Source organism: Cavia porcellus, unplaced genomic scaffold, assembly GCF_034190915.1.
Source record: "Cavia porcellus strain 051 isolate PalLab524CR breed Dunkin Hartley unplaced genomic scaffold, mCavPor4.1 scaffold_25, whole genome shotgun sequence".
NCBI classification, from domain to species: domain Eukaryota; kingdom Metazoa; phylum Chordata; class Mammalia; order Rodentia; family Caviidae; genus Cavia; species Cavia porcellus.
Window position 1 is genome coordinate 35,157,518 of NW_026947508.1, and position 19,806 is coordinate 35,177,323.

At 40.9% G+C, this 19,806-nt stretch overlaps 1 protein-coding gene across 1 annotated transcript in view; it reads left to right on the forward strand.

The window, feature by feature from the left end:
- Positions 1–34: 34 nt before the first annotated feature.
- The window catches only part of LOC101788419 (uncharacterized), a 165,395-nt gene continuing 145,623 nt past the window's right edge, over positions 35–19,806 (forward strand). The window contains exons 1-2 of the mRNA XM_063235128.1: positions 35–73; positions 143–722. Of these exons, the coding sequence (XP_063091198.1) occupies positions 35–73; positions 143–722 (619 nt within the window). The remainder of the gene's footprint in view (positions 74–142; positions 723–19,806) is intronic.

Genomic DNA, 19,806 nt, shown 5'->3' on the forward strand with positions numbered 1-19,806 from the left:
GGTTCTAAGTTGGTGACAGAGGCCGGCGGCCTGGATGCCCATACCCTCGTACCCCGCGGGACTGCGCAGACACGTTAAAAGTCCGGAAATCCGGAGCCCTGGGCCTCAGCGGCCCGGTTGGCTCTCCCGCCTTGAGGACTAGGAGGGGCGTATACCGGCGGGGAATCACCGTGGCCAATCTACATTTCTGTGCCCCAAGTTTCGACAAGGAGCTCGCGAAGACGCTGGGTCCTCGGGAAGGCCTGAGCGCCCTTCCTGCTTTGCAATCGGCGGGAAGCTTCCTGGGCCGAGGGGACGGGAGCTGGGTGAAGGAGCAGCACTTGTACCTCTTGCGGCACATCCTCGGCGCGCCCGGAGGAGGCCAGGCGGAGAGCTCCGGGCTCCAGCGCCTTTTTGGGCCGTCCGCCTCCACGCCCGCCCTAACTGCGGCGCAGCCCACATTGGTTACCCCAGCGGCCCGTCCGGCCCCCGCACGCCTATTGGCGGCCGAGGCCCGACCCCCGACGAGGGCTCCGAGGCGGAGAGCCGGATTGGTGGTCCCATCGTCCCGGGTCGCAGTCGCACGCTCCGCCCGCCGCTGCGTCCCCACTATGGCGGCGCCCATACAGTCCAGCGCTTCGTGGGCGCCAGCCGGGGTTCCCCGCGGCTGTGGCCGCTGCCTGCGCCTTCCTCCCTCGCTTGGGGCTGGGCGCTGCCTCTCCCCGGCCTGCCTCTCGGCTGCGGTAAGCACTTGTCCCGTGCGCTTATGGGCGCGACTGGGATCGCGGATGAGGGCTTGTCGCCTCGCCCCTCCCCCAGGCCGGGTCTGGGGATGGACCGATGCCGAGCCCGCGCTCCTGTGCCGAGAGCGACCTGGCGGCGTGGCCCAGGGGTCGGCCTGGGTTTTGCACGACCTCGTGGTGTGGGGCCGCTAGGCCTAGGAGCAAGGCCGGCCAGGCGGGGGCCAAGCAGTCCGAGCTTGCCCGCTTGCGGGATCTCGCGGCGCCGCGACCCTTGGCGCAGAGGAAGGATGCAGTCCTTCGGGCATTGCTGTGGGAAGACGGACAAGTTTAGGGAGTCAGCCTTGCGAGCTTAGCGGCTGTCATTGCTTACTGCTCTGTCAGGAGCTAGGTCTTCAGAGGCGACAGGGGGCAGTTTGATTGCCAAGTACTCTTCCTTTCTATCTGGAGCTTTCTTCTCATTGTCTTCTCCTCGGCGATCTGGTTTGCAAGAGTAAACATGTTCGGGAAGAGATTGCGTTTGGTTAGGAGACTGCGTGTTTAGTATGTTGAATTCCTTTTTTACACCGGTACCCGTTTTTCTCATTCTGTTTTTTGTTTTTGTCACATAGGAGGGAGGGATCAATGAAGTCAGCTGTTGTCTTAGGAAATAAAGAATATTTACAGATTGTTCTGTGACACTACACTTCTTTGGGTGTGTGTGTGTGTGTGTGTGTGTGTGTGAGATGGGATCAAAACCAGGACCTCAAACATAACGTGGCAAGCACTCTCCCACTGAGATACACGCTCAGCCCAATTTCAGTATTTTGAGTTCTATAATGTTGGACATGAAGGATAAAAGAAACACTAAGTTACTGAAAGTAAGTCTTCATGACAATTTAGATTGTTTCTAAGTCAGAATCACTTTGGAATGATGATCACTGAACTGTTTGATATGTCTTTAAGTCAGCAGTGAGGGAATTGAAAGAAAGCTGTTATAGAAGTTGGTGACCCAATGGTAGCTTCAAATAATCTCTTGAAGTACTAATTGAAGTGGGTTCGTTAGTGGTGTAGGAATCTAAGGAGCCAAATTGATAAATTTGGAATTGTATTAGCTGTGCTCAGCTGGAGCCCTGTTTTAGAGTCCAAACGAATGGCACCGAACTAAAAGGTTACAGGGCTTTTGAAACAAAAAAAATCCTGTTGGAAACAATTTAGCTAGAATATTACATTAATTTTTAATTGACACCTGTGTCCTGCTTCTTTGTTGAGCAGGTTAATTTTTCTCTTGTGAGTGCAGCTCATTCTGCTTTTCTCATGGGACTTGTACCCTGAATAATTTTTCCATTCTTCTCTGTCAAATACAGGGCACAAGATGGCGTTAGTTATGTCAACCCACAACACTAATAACTCAAGTATAGTTTGAAGTAAAGTGGTGAATTTCTTAAGACTTAATGTCTAACTGTGGCTTAACAGAACAGTGGTTATGGAACAAGACTCACGTGAGTCTAGATTGCCTTGCTTAACCAAGTGTCTATTTTTATTTGTTTTGAGAGAGGGTCTCACTATGTAGTTCAGGCTGGCATTGAACTCACTATGTGACCCAGACTGGCCTTGAACTCATAGCAGTCCTCCTGCCTCAACCTCCTGAGTGCTGGGATAGCAGATGTGTGGCACCATGCCTAGCTCCCTCAAGTGTCTGTTGAGTGCATATTTTGTGCAAAGTGTTGTGGAAGGGAACTGAAAGACATTTAAGATATGAAATTTATTCTGCTGGGCCTGTAATAGAGTAGAGAGCATAAAGGACACATATGAAAATGTGATAATGGTAATGATATGGTCTCTAGAATTCTAGTACAGTAAGAACTATAGAAATCAAGAAAAAGGGAAACTTATCCATTTGAGGAAGGCTTCACAGGGGAGCTAAAGCTTGAGTTGGGGCCCAAGAGTGTGTCTGGCCTGTCTGGAAGAAGATAAATGAGCTGATAGAAAGTGTGGATGGTAAAGGTAGCAGGGGGAACTTGAAATGTACCTGGCTGGTTCCAGGGATTCTTTCTGAAGAAAGTGGGAGATGAGGTCGTACAGAAAGTGAGTGAGTGGATAGAATCAAGCCGAGGTACCTTTGCCCCAGGAGAGAACATAGTTAACGTTAACTGATACTCTTCAAGTGAAGACAGAACTAAGCATCAGGAAAGAGACTCAACAATACTTTGCCACTGTCATTTTCTGATTAGCCTCAGACATTTGGGATAATAGTTCTCAGCCATCACAGACTGGCACCTTGGGTTCCTTTTTACTTTGCTTTTTAATTCCTGTGTGCAGTTGCTTGCCAGGACGTGTTGATCCTGCATCCACTTTTCTCTCCATTCCTGATGTCATCACACTGCTTTGGGCCATTGATAAAACTTCCGGGAGTTAACCCAGAACACTCCTCTCTTGCAGGATTGTTTTCTTTCCTCCCACTTGCCAGGTGTGCTGCCATCTCTTCCAGGTGCGTCACTTCTGCCAAGACTTTTAGTGGTTCTGGGTATGTTGAACTAGCCATAGAACAGCTGGCATGAAAGTATGGGCAAATGTTTTTATTGGCCACACCTTCAGATTTTACTGTTATTTCCTGATTATTTGAATTGCTTGCTCTGTGTGCTTTACTGTTTGTACTTATCTTGGCTTTTTCTACCTTAAGTGACCCTCTTGAATTATTCTTACATATGTTTAGGGCTGTTTGTAGGAAACTTCTGTGAATTGTTTCTGTGCTTTTCTTCCCACGTAATTAGTGCTCTCCTTAAAATGACTATAACTCTGTAGTCTTTTTGTCTTAACTTTCAGTCACGACATAGGACTGAAGCTTTCTCCAGATGTGAATCATGATCTTTGTCTCTAGCAAAGTTTTTTTACTTAGTAGATACTTAGCAAATATATTGAGAAAAGCTTTGAACTAGATGGATACAAAAAAATGCTATGCGGAAAGAAAATGCTGCCATAAAGTATGTAAATAATGTTATTTATGAGAGAATCCCTTACTGAGAGACAGTGTATTGGTCTGGATAGCTTGGGTTAAACAATACTAACAAAAGTTTTAAAGATTTCAGTGATTTAACAGAACTGAAATTGATTTCTTCTTCATGCTACTAGGGGACTCTGCTTCCATAGGGGTCACTCAGGAACCAAGACAATTGGTGGTCAAGTGAATGCTGGCTTTTTAAAAGATTCTGTCTCAGTGTGGCAGATTCTGTCTCTTTCATTTATATTTCATTGATCAAAGCATGTCACATGGCCAGACCTAACTTTATTTTATTTTATTTTATTTTTTTTTTGGCTTTTTCCTTTTTTACCGGTACCAGGGATCGAACTCATGACTGCCTGCTTGCAAGGCAGGCGCTTATGCCGCTGAGCTAAATCCCCAGCCCCTAGACCTAACTTTAAAGCAGGTTGAGGAATTGTACTCTTAGCATATGCCTAGCAACAAAGGACCAAAACGATTTGATGAACAGCAATAAAGACTACATCTTCTATGGGTGTCATAGACTGTCAAAGATTAGAGATGGCCCTCCTTTAAAAAAAAAAAAAAAAGATTTAGAGAGCAGGAATAAGAAGTACTACTATCAGATACAAACATTGATAATAGCAAGAATTAATAGCTCTAGGCATAGTGGAAAGGTAGATTCAGAGTTAAAAGTCTATAACAAGAATTTATAAATGCCAAGGCCAATTATACGAGGATAATATGTTCCATATATAACATAGTTATTCCTGAAGGCATTACTTTTTCTGGCCTTCGTAATCAACAAAGCATGACCTTGTGACATCCAAAAATTTAAAAAGTTGAATTACATTCAAGATACTGGATTTAAGAAATCTGTAGTTATTTGAAATGCATTTTCATATGATTGGATAAAATAAAGAACTTACAGTTGAATTGAGACTAGCAAAGTTGTTATTTGGGGAGGTTGCACTTTTGACAAAGAATAAGCAGAGAAGGTTGGATGGAGCCCTGGTTCAGGAAACAGAAGATCTGGCTTCAGAGCTTGTCTGTACTACTAACTGACATTGAAAGTGTGTGTATGAGAGCCAGACATGGTGGCTCATGCCTGCAATCCCAGCACTCGGGAGGCTGAGACAGGAGGATTGTTGCGAGTTTGAGACCAGCCTGGGCTACAAAGTGAGCTCAAGGCCAGCCTGAACTGCACAGTGAGACCCTGTTTCAAAAAGACAAAGAAAGAAAGAAAGAAAGAGAGAGAAAGAAAGAGGAAGGAAGGAAGAGAGAAAGAAAGAAAGAAAGAAAGAAAGAAAGAAAGAAAGAAAGAAAGAAAGAAACTGTGTATATGTGTGTGGTGTTGGGGGTTGATCCCAGGGCCTTGAATGTTAGGCAAGTTTTGTACCACTGAGTTACATCTCCAGCCCCAGGTTCTTCCAGACCGAGTTTCCTTGTCAGAATGCTGGGATTATGGCATACATAGCGCTGTTGTAAAACTAAATGAATTAGTTCCGGTAAAGTGCTTTGCACAGTAAAATACCTAGCTCAAAGTAAACATTCAAAATCAGAGTAGCAGCAGCAGCAACAATAGCAGGATTTGAAGACATTTCAAAAGAACAGATAAGGAAGCCCCAGAAATATATGAATTCTCTCAGATTTTCCTGTTTCTTTTTCTTTCCTCCCTCTTCCTTGGACCACATTCCTGCCATGCCTTTTAAAATTTTCATATCTTATTGTATACTTAAGTGCCTATCCCACTATACTAAGTAGTCTAGTTATTCCAGATATTTATTGGACACAAGCTCTGTGCTAGACTATGTGTTATGGCACTGGAAGTGTAAATGATACGGCTCTGGCCTCAGAAAGCCTATAGTTTGGGAGGACCTGAGGGAAGTAAACCAGTAGTTATAATACTGTCAGGCCACAACATGCTTATAGGCTTGGTTCTAGGACACTTGGTTCTAGGAATACCAAAACTCAAGGACATTCATGTTCAGACAGCAGAGTGTTTGCATATAACACTCAAAAGAGTTCCTTCATCTTTGTTAGCTTTGGATTACTTGTACTGCCTAACACCATGTAAATGCTATGTAAACAGTTGTTATATTTAGAGAATAAAGACAAGAAAAAAAGTGCATGCTCAGTACAGGTGCACTTTTAAAAAAAAAAACACTTTTAATCTGTTATTGATTGAATCTGCAGAGGCCTGACTACCTTATAACAAGGTTTGTGACTGTCTTGTCATGTCAGGAATATAAGTAACGGTTTTCTAGAGGAGCTCACACCTAGTTTAAGTGTTGAAGAACCAATAATTACTAGCTGGTTGGATGTGGCTTTCAAGGCTTGTCATGCAGGAAACAGTGAGTGCCAGGACCTAGAGACAGAAGAGCAAATCTTGCTGCTTCCTGAGTGAGGAGGCTTGCAGGGCAGGAGTGCGGAGTGTGTTTGGGCAGTGTGTAGCATTGGTGCTGTAGAAGAGTTTGAGAAGGGCTTTGTGAGTTGTGCTTTATCCTCAAGGTAATTCGAGCCCCTGACAGAGCTGAAGGTAGGAAATGACTGTCGTCAGCTTTGCCTTTGAGGAGAACTGTGTGAGGAGGTGGCTGAGTAAGTATGTGTCTTGTTTTCCTGGCATGGGAATTTCTAGGTTTGCAATCATAGCCCATGCCTGCTACACTAAAGTCATATTTACATTTAGAGGAGAGATTGAATGAGGTGAGACTGGAGGGAAGGATGTGATAGTTGGGATGGTGCAGTAAGATGAGAGGTTTATGTGTCCTGCTTTCAATAGCAGAAAAGGATTTTAGTCACTTCACCAGTTTCTATCGTATGACCTTGAGTAGACTGTAGAATTGCTTTCTTGATGTTCTTGGCTTTCAAATTTGGAAAATAGGGATAAAAATCCCTATCTTGCAAGGTTGCTCTGCAGATTGGAGGGAATAAACGTAAAAAGCTTGGTCCTGCCAGGTATGGTGGTACAGGCCTGTAATCTTAGCACTCTGGAAGGCTGAGGCAGGAAGGTTGCAAATTCAAGCCTAATCTGGGCAGCTAAGTGACTTAGTGAGACTGTGTCTCAAAATAAAATACTCTTGAGGGTGCAGCTCAATGCAGAGGTCCTGAGTCTGATCCCCAGTACTGAAAAACAGACAGACAAACCTGGCCCTGTGTTTTTAGATATATAAAGGACCTCTTACAATAAAAGTGATAGTTTTTATATTTAGCAATACTGGGAATGGAATCCATGGCCTTATATATGCTAGGGAAGCACTCTGACATTGAATTGTACCCACAGCCCTCTCTATTTTTGTTGTTTTAGCCAGGATCTAGGTAAATTACTCTAAATGGCCTGAAACTTGCTATCCTCCTGCCTCATGGTTTTTAGTAGCTGGGATTATGGACGTGTGCCACCACCTCTGACTAAAATAATAGTTTTAATACTCCTAATGTTTAGTATATTGCCTCTTGCTTCTAGCCTATGGTGGGCAATCATTAGCCTTAATGCTTACCACCTAAAGATAACCACTGCCAACTTTGTGGTTTTATTTATGCATTTAAGATGATTGATGAAGGGGCTGGGGATTTAGCTCAGCGGCATAAGCACCTGCCTTGCAAGCAGGTGGTCGTGAGTTCGACCCCTGGTACCAATAAAAACGCAAAAGACAAAAAAAAAAAAAAAAAAAAAAAAAAAGATGATTGATGATGCTGATCTGTGAGGTTAAGGCATAAGGGACCTTTTCTGATAGCAGGAAAGGAAAGTTGATAGGAATATTGTAACCAGTGAAACAGTGTTTAAGGCTGGGACCTGGAGGGTCTCAAGTCCAAGGCCAACCTGGGGAACTTAGGAGAACCTTGTCTCTAAATATAAAATAGGCTGGGGTTCTACCTTGGTGATAGAGTTCACCTGGGTTCAGTCTTTTCGTTTTTCATTTTCATTTTTTTGAGACAAGGTGTCACTGTGTAGCTGAGGCTGGCCTCAAACTCATGGCAATCCTCCTACCTCAGCCTCCCGAGTGCTGAGATTACAGGTATGTGCCACCATGCTTAGGTTCAATCTTTAGTACTGCAAAAAACACATGAAAATAGTGTTTAAGTGTTAGCATTTCATATGTGGCCATCCAGCTGTTTCCACCCCTCAGAAATGACACTTACATGTGTGTACATCTGCTTTCTTGTCATTGATGTTACTGCAGTATGCTCACAGCTTGGGCTGCTAAAAACGTAACAGCTTCTCCATGGCCTGTCCTTGTTGGCTTCTTCCCTTCTGGTATTTTACTGTTTTTTCATCTGATGATATTTTTTTAAAAAATATGGTAATGAGGGTTTAATTTAGTTTTGTTTTCTGTTGGGTTCCTCCCTAATCATCCTGACTTGACAGGAGTTCCTCCTCTCTGAACTCATGTTTTTCTGATTAAATGTCGTCTACTGTCTTGTCTTAATGTCTCTATTTCACTAAATTTCCTTTTCATTGATGTCAGTCTCTCTTCCAAGATAATTGAAGAGTGGCAGAATTATGTTTTTTAACATGGGTTAAGAAACCATTGAAACCTTTTGTTTTAAATATGTCAAACAAGCCAGGCATGGTGGCGTATGCACGTGAGAGGCTGAGGCAGGAGGATTGCTGCAAGTTTGAGGCCAGCCTAGGCTATGTAGTAGTTCATGGTTAGCCTGAACTGCCTAGAGAAATCCTGTCTCAAAAAGACCAAAAGAGGGGGTGGGGGTTTAGCTTAGTGCCACAAGCACCTGCCTGGCAAGTGTGAGATCATGAGTTCAATCCCTGGTACCAAAAAAAAAAAAAAAGAGGTTATGCAGTTTGGAAAATTCTGTTTTTTTAAATGTGTTGTAGTATCCACTTTTTGGCTTCAAGGGTGCTTTAAAGCTTAAAAATTACCAAATACCTTCAGGACTTTCATCTTTATGGGTTTGTCTGTTGGTAATGTATTTAATGCATTAAAATGATTAAATGCTGAGAAAATTTTAAATCAAAAGAATACACAGTACATATTCTATTAGCCATAACAACTGTGTTATTCCATGTCTTCCCATGTTATGTAACCTCCAAAAAACCCTATTGGACCCTTACGAGCGAATGAGAGTGAACAAGGCAAATAATGTTAGAATTATTATGAAAAGTGTTAAACTCATGGATCCCCTTTAGGGGTTTTGGTGACTCTTAAGGACCTCAGACTACTTTGAGAACTGTTGCTACTGTATGACAGCTTTTATTTCATTTTATTTTGCAATTCAATTTAAATTTTTGCTACATTTTAGATATACATGATAATCACATTCATCATAGAGAATTTGTACCTGTACATGATATAACCTGTTCCTTTTCTTTCCCATTCTCCTCCCCTCCCTTCAACCCCTCCTCTCCTCACCATTTACAAAAGCTTTGTTTATGATAACTTTTACATCGTACTTCTATTTTTTTAGAGAAAACGTCGATGTCAACATTTAAAAACTTGTTCAAGATGCACTCAACATAGTGCATTCTTTGAAAAGTAGCTGGTTTTCAGCCTTGGTTGCACCATTTCCTGTGTCTGGGAAGGGTGGATGTTTGTGTTTGGGGAATATCAGGTAGATTCCATGCTTCTGACAGACATTTGCCATTCCAGGAAAGATAGCAAACTGGAAACACCAGTACTTCTGTTAAAGAAAAATACTCACCCAGGGCCTGGGGATTTAGCTCAGCAGCATAAGCGCCTGCTTTGCAAGCAGGCAGTCGTGAGTTTGATCCCTGGTACCGATAAAAAGAAAAAAGACAAAAAAAAAAAAAAAAAAAAAAAAAAAAAGAAAAATACTCACCTTATCTTAACTTCTGGAAATTGCCTAAGATCTTGCTCTATGATAGCTGGAGAATTTTGAGGTGCAAATTTCATGATTTCTTAGTATCTCATGATGAAGTAGAGTGATGATTCTGCTTTAAAAGATCGTTTTCACAGGGGCTGGGGATTTAGCTCAGCAGGATAAGTGCCTGCCTTGCAAGTGTGTGGTCGTGAGTTTGATCCCTGGTACTGACAAAAAGAAAAAAAAAAGACAAAAAAAAAAAAAGATCGTTTTCACAAGCTTAGCCACATTGATGTGTTTTTGTACCACAGAAGCTGCAGACATTAGGAAAGGCACGGAAGAGGGTGGTGCCACCAGCCCTCGTAGCGTGGGACCTCATGTGCCTTGCTCAGCTGGGGAGGCAGTGCCAGTACAATTAAACATTAAGTTGCACATGGGTATTCTGGTGTTTCTTTCAGTAACCTGGTGAATCACTTCGAACACCTGTGTCAGTTTCTCCCTGTTTGAAGGTAGATGGCCCAGGCTGCTAACAGGGTGTCACCTGGCTCTTGGCACAGCCCTCTCCTGTCTGTCCTCTGCGTTACCACTGGAGCAAATAGGCATCGTTGTGAAATGAGATCCACCCCATTTCTCTACTTCTTCCCTCGTGTGGTTCTCACTGCCAGTAGGATGAGTTTTCAACTCTTTAGCTCCTATCCTTCCACGGTTTCAGCTTCCCAGAGGCAGTTTAGTTCAGGCTTTGCCTTTTTTTGGAAGCTTATGGGCAGTGACTAATCACTACCATCATCATGTCTGAGCTTCATTTATCACTGCTGCTGGGAGCAGGTATTGTGTGTGCCCACTGCTTTTCTCAGCTGTGTAATAATGGCTTTTGTCTGCATTGAGAAGACAGCTTCTAGCAGAGTCAAACAGTTACTTTTCAGGAGTGCAGCATAGCTTTATTATTATTATGCTCCTTCCCTTGCCTTTTTTAAAGATATGGGCAAGTAAACAGTATGGAACTGCTACATTGACCTAAAGCTTAGAGTCTCAAAGAGTAGCAATAAAAGAGTACCTTATCTCAACTTTCTAATGATATATTATTTTACACATACATGCACAATAATATGATACCCATCATTAAGTCTTAGTACGCCATATTATTTCAGTTTTTTAAAAAAACTTCTTAACAAATAGGACATTACATTTTTCATAAAGCCCGGTGTGTTTTTTCCCTCACAGTCTCCTCTTTTTTTTACTGGAGAGAATCACTAGTTTTGACTTGAAGTTCTTTTCTTCTCATATATATTTTTATACTTTTGCTACATGTTTGTGTCCCTATACAATACAGAACAGAGGACCTGCAAACTGGCATACCAGTTTTATTGCACACAGCAGTACACATTCATTTATATATTGCAGGTTACTATTTTCAAGCTACAATTTTGCTTTCCATCTTTTCTGGGCAGAGTGCCATTTCTCAGTTGCCTTTCAGAGCAGTCTCTATTCTACCTTAGCTGGCCTGGGCAGAGGAAATTGTCTTTTCAAATACTGCTATTGAGTTTTCTTAAGATCAGTTATGGGTTTAGCTCAGCAGCATAAGCACATGCCTAGCAAGTGTGAGGTTGTGTTCAATCCCCGGTACCCCCCCCAAAAAAAAAAATCAGCTATATTCAGTTTTTGTGCTACTGGGAGTTGAACCCAGGGCCTTTGCACTGAGTATATTCCTAGCCTTTTTTATTTATTTTTTTTGACCCACTCTTGCTAAGTTGCCCAGGCAACTTTTGATCCTCCTGCTTCAGCCTGCCAGAGTGCATTGAGTATTATTAATCTTCCACATAGAGGTCACCTTTTCCAAATAAAATTATGTCTAGGACTTGTCCTTTGAATGCCGTTGAAGAAAAGAAAAAGGTAAAAATCCCCTATAAAACCAGAGACCTTAACAGTTCCTATTCAAAAAAGTTTCCTTTGTAAAAACACATATGAACTCACATGTGCAAAACTGAAAGTCTTGTTCCCGGGTTTTTTTTTTTTTTTTTTTTTGTCTTTTTCCTTTTTATCGGTACCGGGGATCGAACTCACGACTTCCTGCTTGCAAGGCAGTCGCTTATGCCGCTGAGTTAAATCCCCAGCCCCTGTTCCAGGGGTTTTTTATTTCCCATACCCTTCCAGGCTTTTCCTTAGCTCTTTGTAAAAGGAGTATCTAACCAGTTATAAACATTTTTTAGCTTCCTTTTTTATTTCCCATTTTTACTTTTTTTTTGTCGTTTTGTTTGTTTGGTTTTATTTGAGACAGAGTTTCTCGGTGTAGTTTAGGCTGGCTTTGAACTTGCTGTGTAGCCCAGCAGTTCTCCTCTTCAGCCTCCCAAGCGTTAGGATTATAGGCCTGCACTAGCACGCCTGGCTATTTCCTACTTTCAGAATCCTGTTAGAAGGGCGGAGGGTTTAGCTCAGTGGCATAAGTGCCTGCCTAACAAGTGCAAGGTTATGAGTTCAATCCCTGGTACTAAAAGAAAAAAATCCTGTTAGACATTGAGTTTCTGCTTAATAAACCACTGACCTCTCATATTGAGAGCCAGAGTCCAATCAGGAGAAAGAAACTACTTGGCAATTTGAGCAAAGTTTGATACAATTAATTACAGCAAATAATTGAAGTAACTTCAAAGTAACTAGTAAAAAGTATATAAGAAATAGCATGTGGAAACATGGCTAGCATTATCAGCAATCACAAAAAAGGAAATCAAAACCACAGTAACATGCCACTTCCTGCCCATTAGGAAGGCTATAATCTACAGGATTGATAACAAATGTTGAAGCAAGTGTGCCAAAATCAGAACTTTTATATGCTGTTGGTGAGAATGTAAAATGAATGTTGCTGCCATGGAAATCAGTCTGGCATTTCCTCAGTTAAACCCAGAATTACCACATGATCTATGAGGATGTCGTTCCCTTGAATAAATATCTGATATATTTTTTCCTGAATTCATTTTATTTCAAGAAGAAAAAGAAAAAGCTAAAACAAAATTTCAAAACATATCAGTGAGGAAACAGCAGTGGTACATATATTGCACACTGTCGTACACAAATCATTTACTCAGAGCATTCAGTTATCTGCACAATACCAACACAAATCTTTCTCTTCAGTGAACTCAGAGAAATCAGTAGGATAAATATCTTAGCTATTTCATATATATATATATATATATATATATATATATATATACCCACACACACACATACATACACATGTGATTTAGCTTCCCACACTAATACAGTGTTTACACATGTGCGTCTTATTTATTTCACTGAGTATGTTCCCAAGGGGTATCCATTTACCTATAAAAGTCTCCAGTTTCTCCTTTTTGGCTGAGTAGTACTCCATTGCATAAAAATACCACATCTTTTTTATCCATTCTTCAGCTGATGGGCATTTAGGTTGCTTCCTACATCTGGCTATTACAAACTGTGCTGCTATAAATATGGTATATGCCGAATATTAACTGGAGGTATGTACCCAAGAGAAGTGAAAATGTTACATCTATATGAAAACTTGTACACATTCATTGCAGCAGTAGGCAGCACAAAGGTGGAAACAACCAAATGCCTATGAGCTAGTGAATAGATAAGGAATCTGTACAATGAGATATTTAAAATGTTTTTGATTAGTACAGACTTATAGTACATGATGACCACATTCTTTGAGAGAGTTAGTACATGTACACGACATACCTTAATTAAAAAAAAAAAATCTCATTCCCTTCCTGGCCCATTCCTTTCTGTCCATCTCTTGATTCCTATCTCATATAAAAGGTCTAGCTCACCATTTCTCTTTATCTTTTATTTTGCTCTTTATTTATACGTTGGGTCTTTCATATAAGAGAAACCATGTGATGTTTAAACTTGTGTGTCTGATTTATGTCACTTAGTATTATGACCAGAATATGTCCAGTTTCTTACAGATGACTCAAATTTATCCTTATGGCAGAGTAGTACTACATTCCTTCCTTCCCATAGCCCAGGCTGTCCTTGAACTCGCAGCAGTCCTTCTGCCTCAGTCTCCCAAGTGCTGGGATTACAAGCATGTGCCACCATGTCCAGAAATATGTTTTCTTTATCCTTTCATGTGTTGATGGACATATTTTCTGCTTCCAAGATTATGCTGTTCTGCTGTAATTGTGGATACGCATGTATCCTGTAATATGATGTAATACTTCTGGTGGAAGCTCTTACCCATCAGCATGGCAGAGCCTGCTTCATGGGAATGGAATGCTTGGCTTCTCTTGTGATTGAGGCCTTTGCTGATCAGCATAGAGCCAGGAAGGCCATGATGTCTTTAACTCTTTTGGAAAGACATAGAGAAGAGAAATAGCTTATTCAAATGAAATTTTGTGAAAGGATGTTGGATTATGTCAAAGTTTTTTTCTGCCTTTTATTGAGATGATCATATGACTCCCCCTCTCCTGTAATGTATTGTATTTATTGATTTGTGTGTGTTGAGCCATCTTTGCATCCCTGGGATGAAGCCTACTTAGTCATGGTGTTTGATCTTCTTGGTGATATTAGCTCAGTGGCACAGTGCCTGCCTGGCAAGTATGAGATCATAAATTCAATCCCCAGTACCAAAAAAACCCCCAAAAAACAAAGAACAGAAATGATGATTCATTAGCATTTTGTTTGTCGGTATCTTGTTGAGGATTTTTGCTTCTATCTTCATTAAAGGAATTGGTCTATAGTTCTCAATTTTGGTTGGATCCTTGTCTTGTTTTGGAATCAGAGTAATACTAGCTAGCTCTCAGAAATAACTTTGAGAGTCCTCTTTCCCTTTTAATTTCATTAAAAAAGCTTGAGGATGGCTGGGGATGTAGCTCAGCGGCATAAGTGCCTGCCTGGCAAGTGCAAGGTAGTTAGTTCAATCCCCAGTACCAACTGTCTCCCTCCAAAAAAAAGCTTGAGGAATATTAAGCTTAAAAGTTTCCTGAAATTTTTGTAGATTTCAGGAGTGAACCCATCCAGGGGCTTTTCTTGGTAGATTTTATTTATTTTCAATTTCATTTGCTATTACAGGATTATTCAGCATTTTAAAATCTTTTTGACGCAGTTTTGGTAATTAATATATATCTAGGAACCTGTCCATTTCTTCTGAATTCTCTAATTTATTGGCGTACAGGTTTTGCAGTAGTTAATAATCTTTTTTTTTTTTTTTTTTTTTTTTTTGAGACAGGGTATCACTATACCCAGGCTGGCCTTGAATTCATTTTGTAGCCCAGGCTGGCCTCAAATTCGCAGCAATCCTCCTGTCTCTACCTCCTAAGTGCTGGGATTGCAGTTATGTGCCACCATACCCAGCTTTTTATTTTGGCAGTGTCCATTGTAATTGTACCTTTTTCACTTCTTAGATCCCATTGATTTAGGTCTTTTCTGTCCTTTTTTGGTTAGGTGGGCTAAGGGTTTGTTTATTTTGTTTATTCTTTTGAAGAATCAACTCTTTGATTCATTAATTTTTGGGGTATTTGGGTCTCAGTTTCATTCTTTTCTGCTCAGTGAAACAGTCATGCGTATAGCAGTGGTGGTTTAAGCTGGCAGGACTATGATAGTGACAATTCTTTCACATTTAGTTAAGGCTGACTTACTGGCTAATATATGGTGAGTTTTGGAGAAAGTTGCATGTACTGCTGAAAAGAATGTGTGTTCTGTTGCTGGGTAGAAAAATAAATATAAAATTCATTTCTTTGAAGGATTTGTTCAATTCTAATTTTTTGTTGATTTTTTTTTCTAGTTAGTTTAATGTTAGTGACATATTGAAGTCTTTCATTATAATTGTGTCTAACATTGTCTGGTCTTTTATGTCCAGTGGTATTTGTCTTATAAAGTTGAATGTGCCATTGTTTGGCACATATTGTTCCCCTGACCAACATATAATGACCTTTGCCACTTTTGATCAGTTTCAGCTAAAGTCTACTTTGTCTGAATAAATAGGCTCCTGTTGCATGGGATATTGTTTTTCATTCTTTGGTTTTTAGCCTATTAGGTTAAATGGGTTCCTAGGAATTAAGGAGAGGAAAATGAGACAAAAGATACTATAAGAAGTAGAAAGATATTTTAGAATTAGATATAGATAAGTCAAAAAACAAATGAGAAATAGAAGATAAAGAAAAAAAGGAGAAAAAAGAAATAATATGGAGAAATGAAAGAAAAAAATTAAAAAGAAAATGAAGAAACAAGAAAGAAATTGAGTCCATAAACAGAATGTTCTGTCTTTTCTTTTCTTTTTTTTTTTTGTCTTTTTCCTTTTTTATCGGTACCGGGGATCGAACTCACGACTGCCTGCTTGCAAGGCAGATGCTTATGCCGCTGAGCTAAATCCCCAGCCCCTGTTCTGTATTTTCAAGTGAGTGAATTCCTTCCAAGATCCACAGTTTGGAGTTTAACAAGTCACAGTTTTCTCTGCCTAGCAATCCAGACTGTGGGTCTGTTGGATGTACCCCATTCCCAAGGCCCCTCAGTTCCCCAGGCTGTGGCAGTGTCCTTGTTGACATCCTTGCTGTCACTGATGGATGAGGAAGGCAGTCAGAACTCAGATCCATGCTTACTTCTGGGGAGCCAGAGTCCTCTCCCTATAACCTGTGAACTGGGGAAAGAGATCAGATTGTTTAGTCCTTTACTTTGTGTTGTGGGCTGTCTTTCCAACTTCTCTGTAGCTTCTGTTCTTTATTGTCTGTTCCTTTCCAATTCCTAGTGAGCTACATTTTTTTTCATTCTTTACTAAGTTGTTATTTTTCAGAGTCTGGATTCTGGATCTCGGAGAGGTTGACTTTTGCTACCCCTAGTCTACTATTTAAAAATGGGTCAATCAGGTGTAGCAGTGCACACTTCTAGCATTTGGGAAACTGAGGCAGACCCATGAATTCCAGACCAGCATGGGCTGCATAGTGAGTTCAAGGTTAGCTCAAACTACATAGTGAGACTGGCCCTGCTACGTGACTGCAGTCCCAGTATACAGCCCTGCAGTGGAGTTTTATGTGGGAGTAAGAAGTGATGAGGCACTGATACATGCTGCAGCATGCATGAACTTCAGACACATTTTGAATGAAGGCAGTCACAAATGACCTTGTATTGTGAGTAGGCTCATCTGTAAAATCTAAAACTAGATTAGGGTTGGAAAAACAGGAGATCCAGCAGAGTGGTGACACAGAAAAGTTGCAGAGTATCTTTTCTGGGGCAATGAAAATGTTCTAAAATGTGGTGATATTTGTGCAATTCTGTAAGATTGTGAATATTCTATAAGCCATCAGGTTGTATATATTAAATGGTGAATTGTTTGATATGTAAGGGATATCTCAAATAAAGATATTAAGAAGAAGTAAAGAGAGCTCCAAAGAATTGAGAAGTAGCACATATAAAGAGCAGCCACCACCTAAGGCTAAGATACCAGTTGAGTGCCTCTCTTCTCTGGCACTGCCCTAGCCAAGAGCTAGATCTGTTGTAGTGGGTTCGCTGCGTGTCAAAACTTGCTAGAAATCTTTGCCAGAAATTTGCCCTCCAGGCTGCTTAGGAAAAGCTGCTTACAGGGCATCTCACCAAACCCACTCCTCCTGCAAAACTGCTCCACAGAGGTGCTCATGGAAGCTGCCAAGTGCTGCATGCTGGAAAAAGTGTGAGTGCTGGAAAAGATACAGGTGCTGCTGGACCCTACACCGAACAAACCTTTTCCCTCCTGCCTTATCTCTTTATGGCCCTATACAGACAAGGCCTCACATCTGGCCAGCTAGCAAAGGAAAATGGGGCCCAGGTTCATTTATGCAGGTTAGGCAAAAAGGAACAATTTTTTTAAAGCCAAGAGGCAATAAATCTGTAAGCCTACAGTGGTTAATTGGGACATCATTTGTTTGCTTAGGTTTTCCATTCCCTTTGGAGAATTTAAGGTTATTTTTGCCACCTTTGCTACTGTGGGTTGGGGAAAGTGGGAGGGCATCCTTGGGCCAATTTTCTAGCATCCCAGCTCTTTCTGTCCATTTTTGTACCTTTTTCTATTCCATTTGCTGGATGGTCTCTTGCAACTGATGCTGGATCTCTTGTAACTTTTATTGCCTTTATAGTTTTTACTTTGTTCTGGACAGCCTTTTAAACTTAAGATGATTAGCTTCATGTAGCTTACTTGCTTCTTTAATTGTTTCATTTACTTACATCATTTAAAATTAAGGTTCTTACTATATTTATAGCAATGTCCACTTTGTTCTGTACCATTCAGACTTTTACTTTTTTGATGGTGTTAATTTTCATTATTGACTTTATTGAAGGCTAATTTCGTTTAAATAATTGTGTTGTTTTACTCTTTTTATCTGGAGATCTTCCTTTAGTCTCTGCCCCTGGTTCTTGTATAGAACCATTGGCCGGGTAGGGCTGTCATTGCCCCTAGACAAGTGCTCGGCTGCTGAGATACATCATGATACCCAATTCAGTGACAAATTCTGTTGTGTAGTCTTCATTTCCTGTGCTCTCTTTCTTTCTTCTACTTTTGTTACTGTGTTTTTATATAGATGATGTGTGTACTGATTCCTTATTACTTAGATATAACTGCTCCTCTCTCTGAAAAACCTGCCCTCTCCCCCATGCTGGGGTTGAACCTGGGGCCTCACGCATGCTGCTAACCACAAACTCTGCCATTGAGGCCCCATACTCTCTAACCCCCACAGTCTGTCATTTTAGAGCTGCAACATAGTGTATGTGATTGAAGTCAGATCAGCTGAATTTGAGTCATGGCTCTGTCACTTTAACTTCTCTGTTCCTTAAGTTTTTTTTTTTTTCTAACTGTAAAAAAGGGAAATCGCTTTATAGGCTTGATAAGATTTAGCAAGTTAAATCATACAAAAATCTTAAAGCTCAGGCTGATCCATAGTAAGTGCTATATGAATATTGGCAATATTGTTTTATTCCTCACAGTTACTTGTAATTAAAGCTTATAGTTCTTCTGAGTAAAAGAATTTCATGTGAATTAACTGCTTAAGTTTGCTTGGTCATGCATAGTCTGAATAGCAGTGGTATGTTCAGCAAAAACAAAGAAAAATTTTTTTAAACATGAGCATTTTGGGTTGGAGATAAATAGCTTAGCAGCACAAATGCCCCTGGCAAGGTCCTAAGTTTGATCCCCAGTACCCCCCCCCCAAATAAATAAATAAATAAAAGAAAAAACATTCCAGTAACTGTTTTGGAACTTCTAATTTTCTTTCTTTCCTTTTTTTTTTTTTTTTTTTTTTGGTCTTTTTGAGACGGGCTCTCACTATGCAGTTCAGGCTGGCCTTGAACTCACTTTGTAGCCCAGGCTGGTCTTGAGTTCGTGGTGAGCCTCTTGCCTTGGACTCTGAGTGCTGGGATTACAGGTGTGCATTGCCCACCCTGGACCCTAACTTCTAATTTCCTTGCCTCAGAAATATTCACAAAAGGTATACCTTAGAAGTCCTTTGTGATTTTTTGCTCTACATGATTTTGTCATAGTTGAGTTCATATCCATTATGGCTGACATTTGAAGAGAAGCAAAACTGATATTTTAGACTAATCTAGAAATTGTTGTTGCCAGATATAGTTCAGAAAATAATCATGTTGTAGGATATTTTAGGAATAGCAAGACTTGTTAGTGCGGTTTGTTTATATTGGTTTAGGTTCTTGCACTTTTTTTTGACTTGTGAGTTGAACTCAGGACCTCATGCTTGCCAGTCAGGCACCATTCTGCTGAGCTGTGTCCCCAGCCCCATTTTTTGTTTTTTGAGACAGGGTCTCTGTGCTCCAGGCTAGCCGTGAACTCATTGTATAGCCCAGGCTGGCCGCAAACTTGCAGCAGTCCTCAGGAAGCTGGGATTTCACCAGCCACTAGCAGAGTTTTCTTTTTATGGGAAATTAAGGTAATTAGCTTCATGTAGCTTTTTAGCTCTCTTTAAGCATGCTATAAATGAATCATCAGTTAGTAAACAGGTAGCTTTTGAGCACCTACCAGGAGTAAACTGGTAAGCCACACTTTTCTTGCCTGGAAGAGTCAGAAAGTAAATGCTAAATTTTTGTAAATGCTTCAAAAATTTTTGTGCTATCAAAATGGATAGGGCTATATTAGGCACAGCAGGCATTACCAATAGAAATTCTTACCTAACCTGAAATGTGTAGACAGGTAATGCTTCCCTGTGGAATGGATGAACCTTTAAGCTGAGATTTAAAAGGGAATAGGAGTTTGTTAGTGGAAACAGTGAGGTCATGGGGACCATGATCTGAGCTTGGGAGAGAATGGTAAGTTGAAAACACTAGAGGTGCAGTATTGGTAGTTCATAAGAGGTGAGGTATAAGAAAGATAAGTCTGAAGTGGGATTAGGACTGTATTGTAAGGGT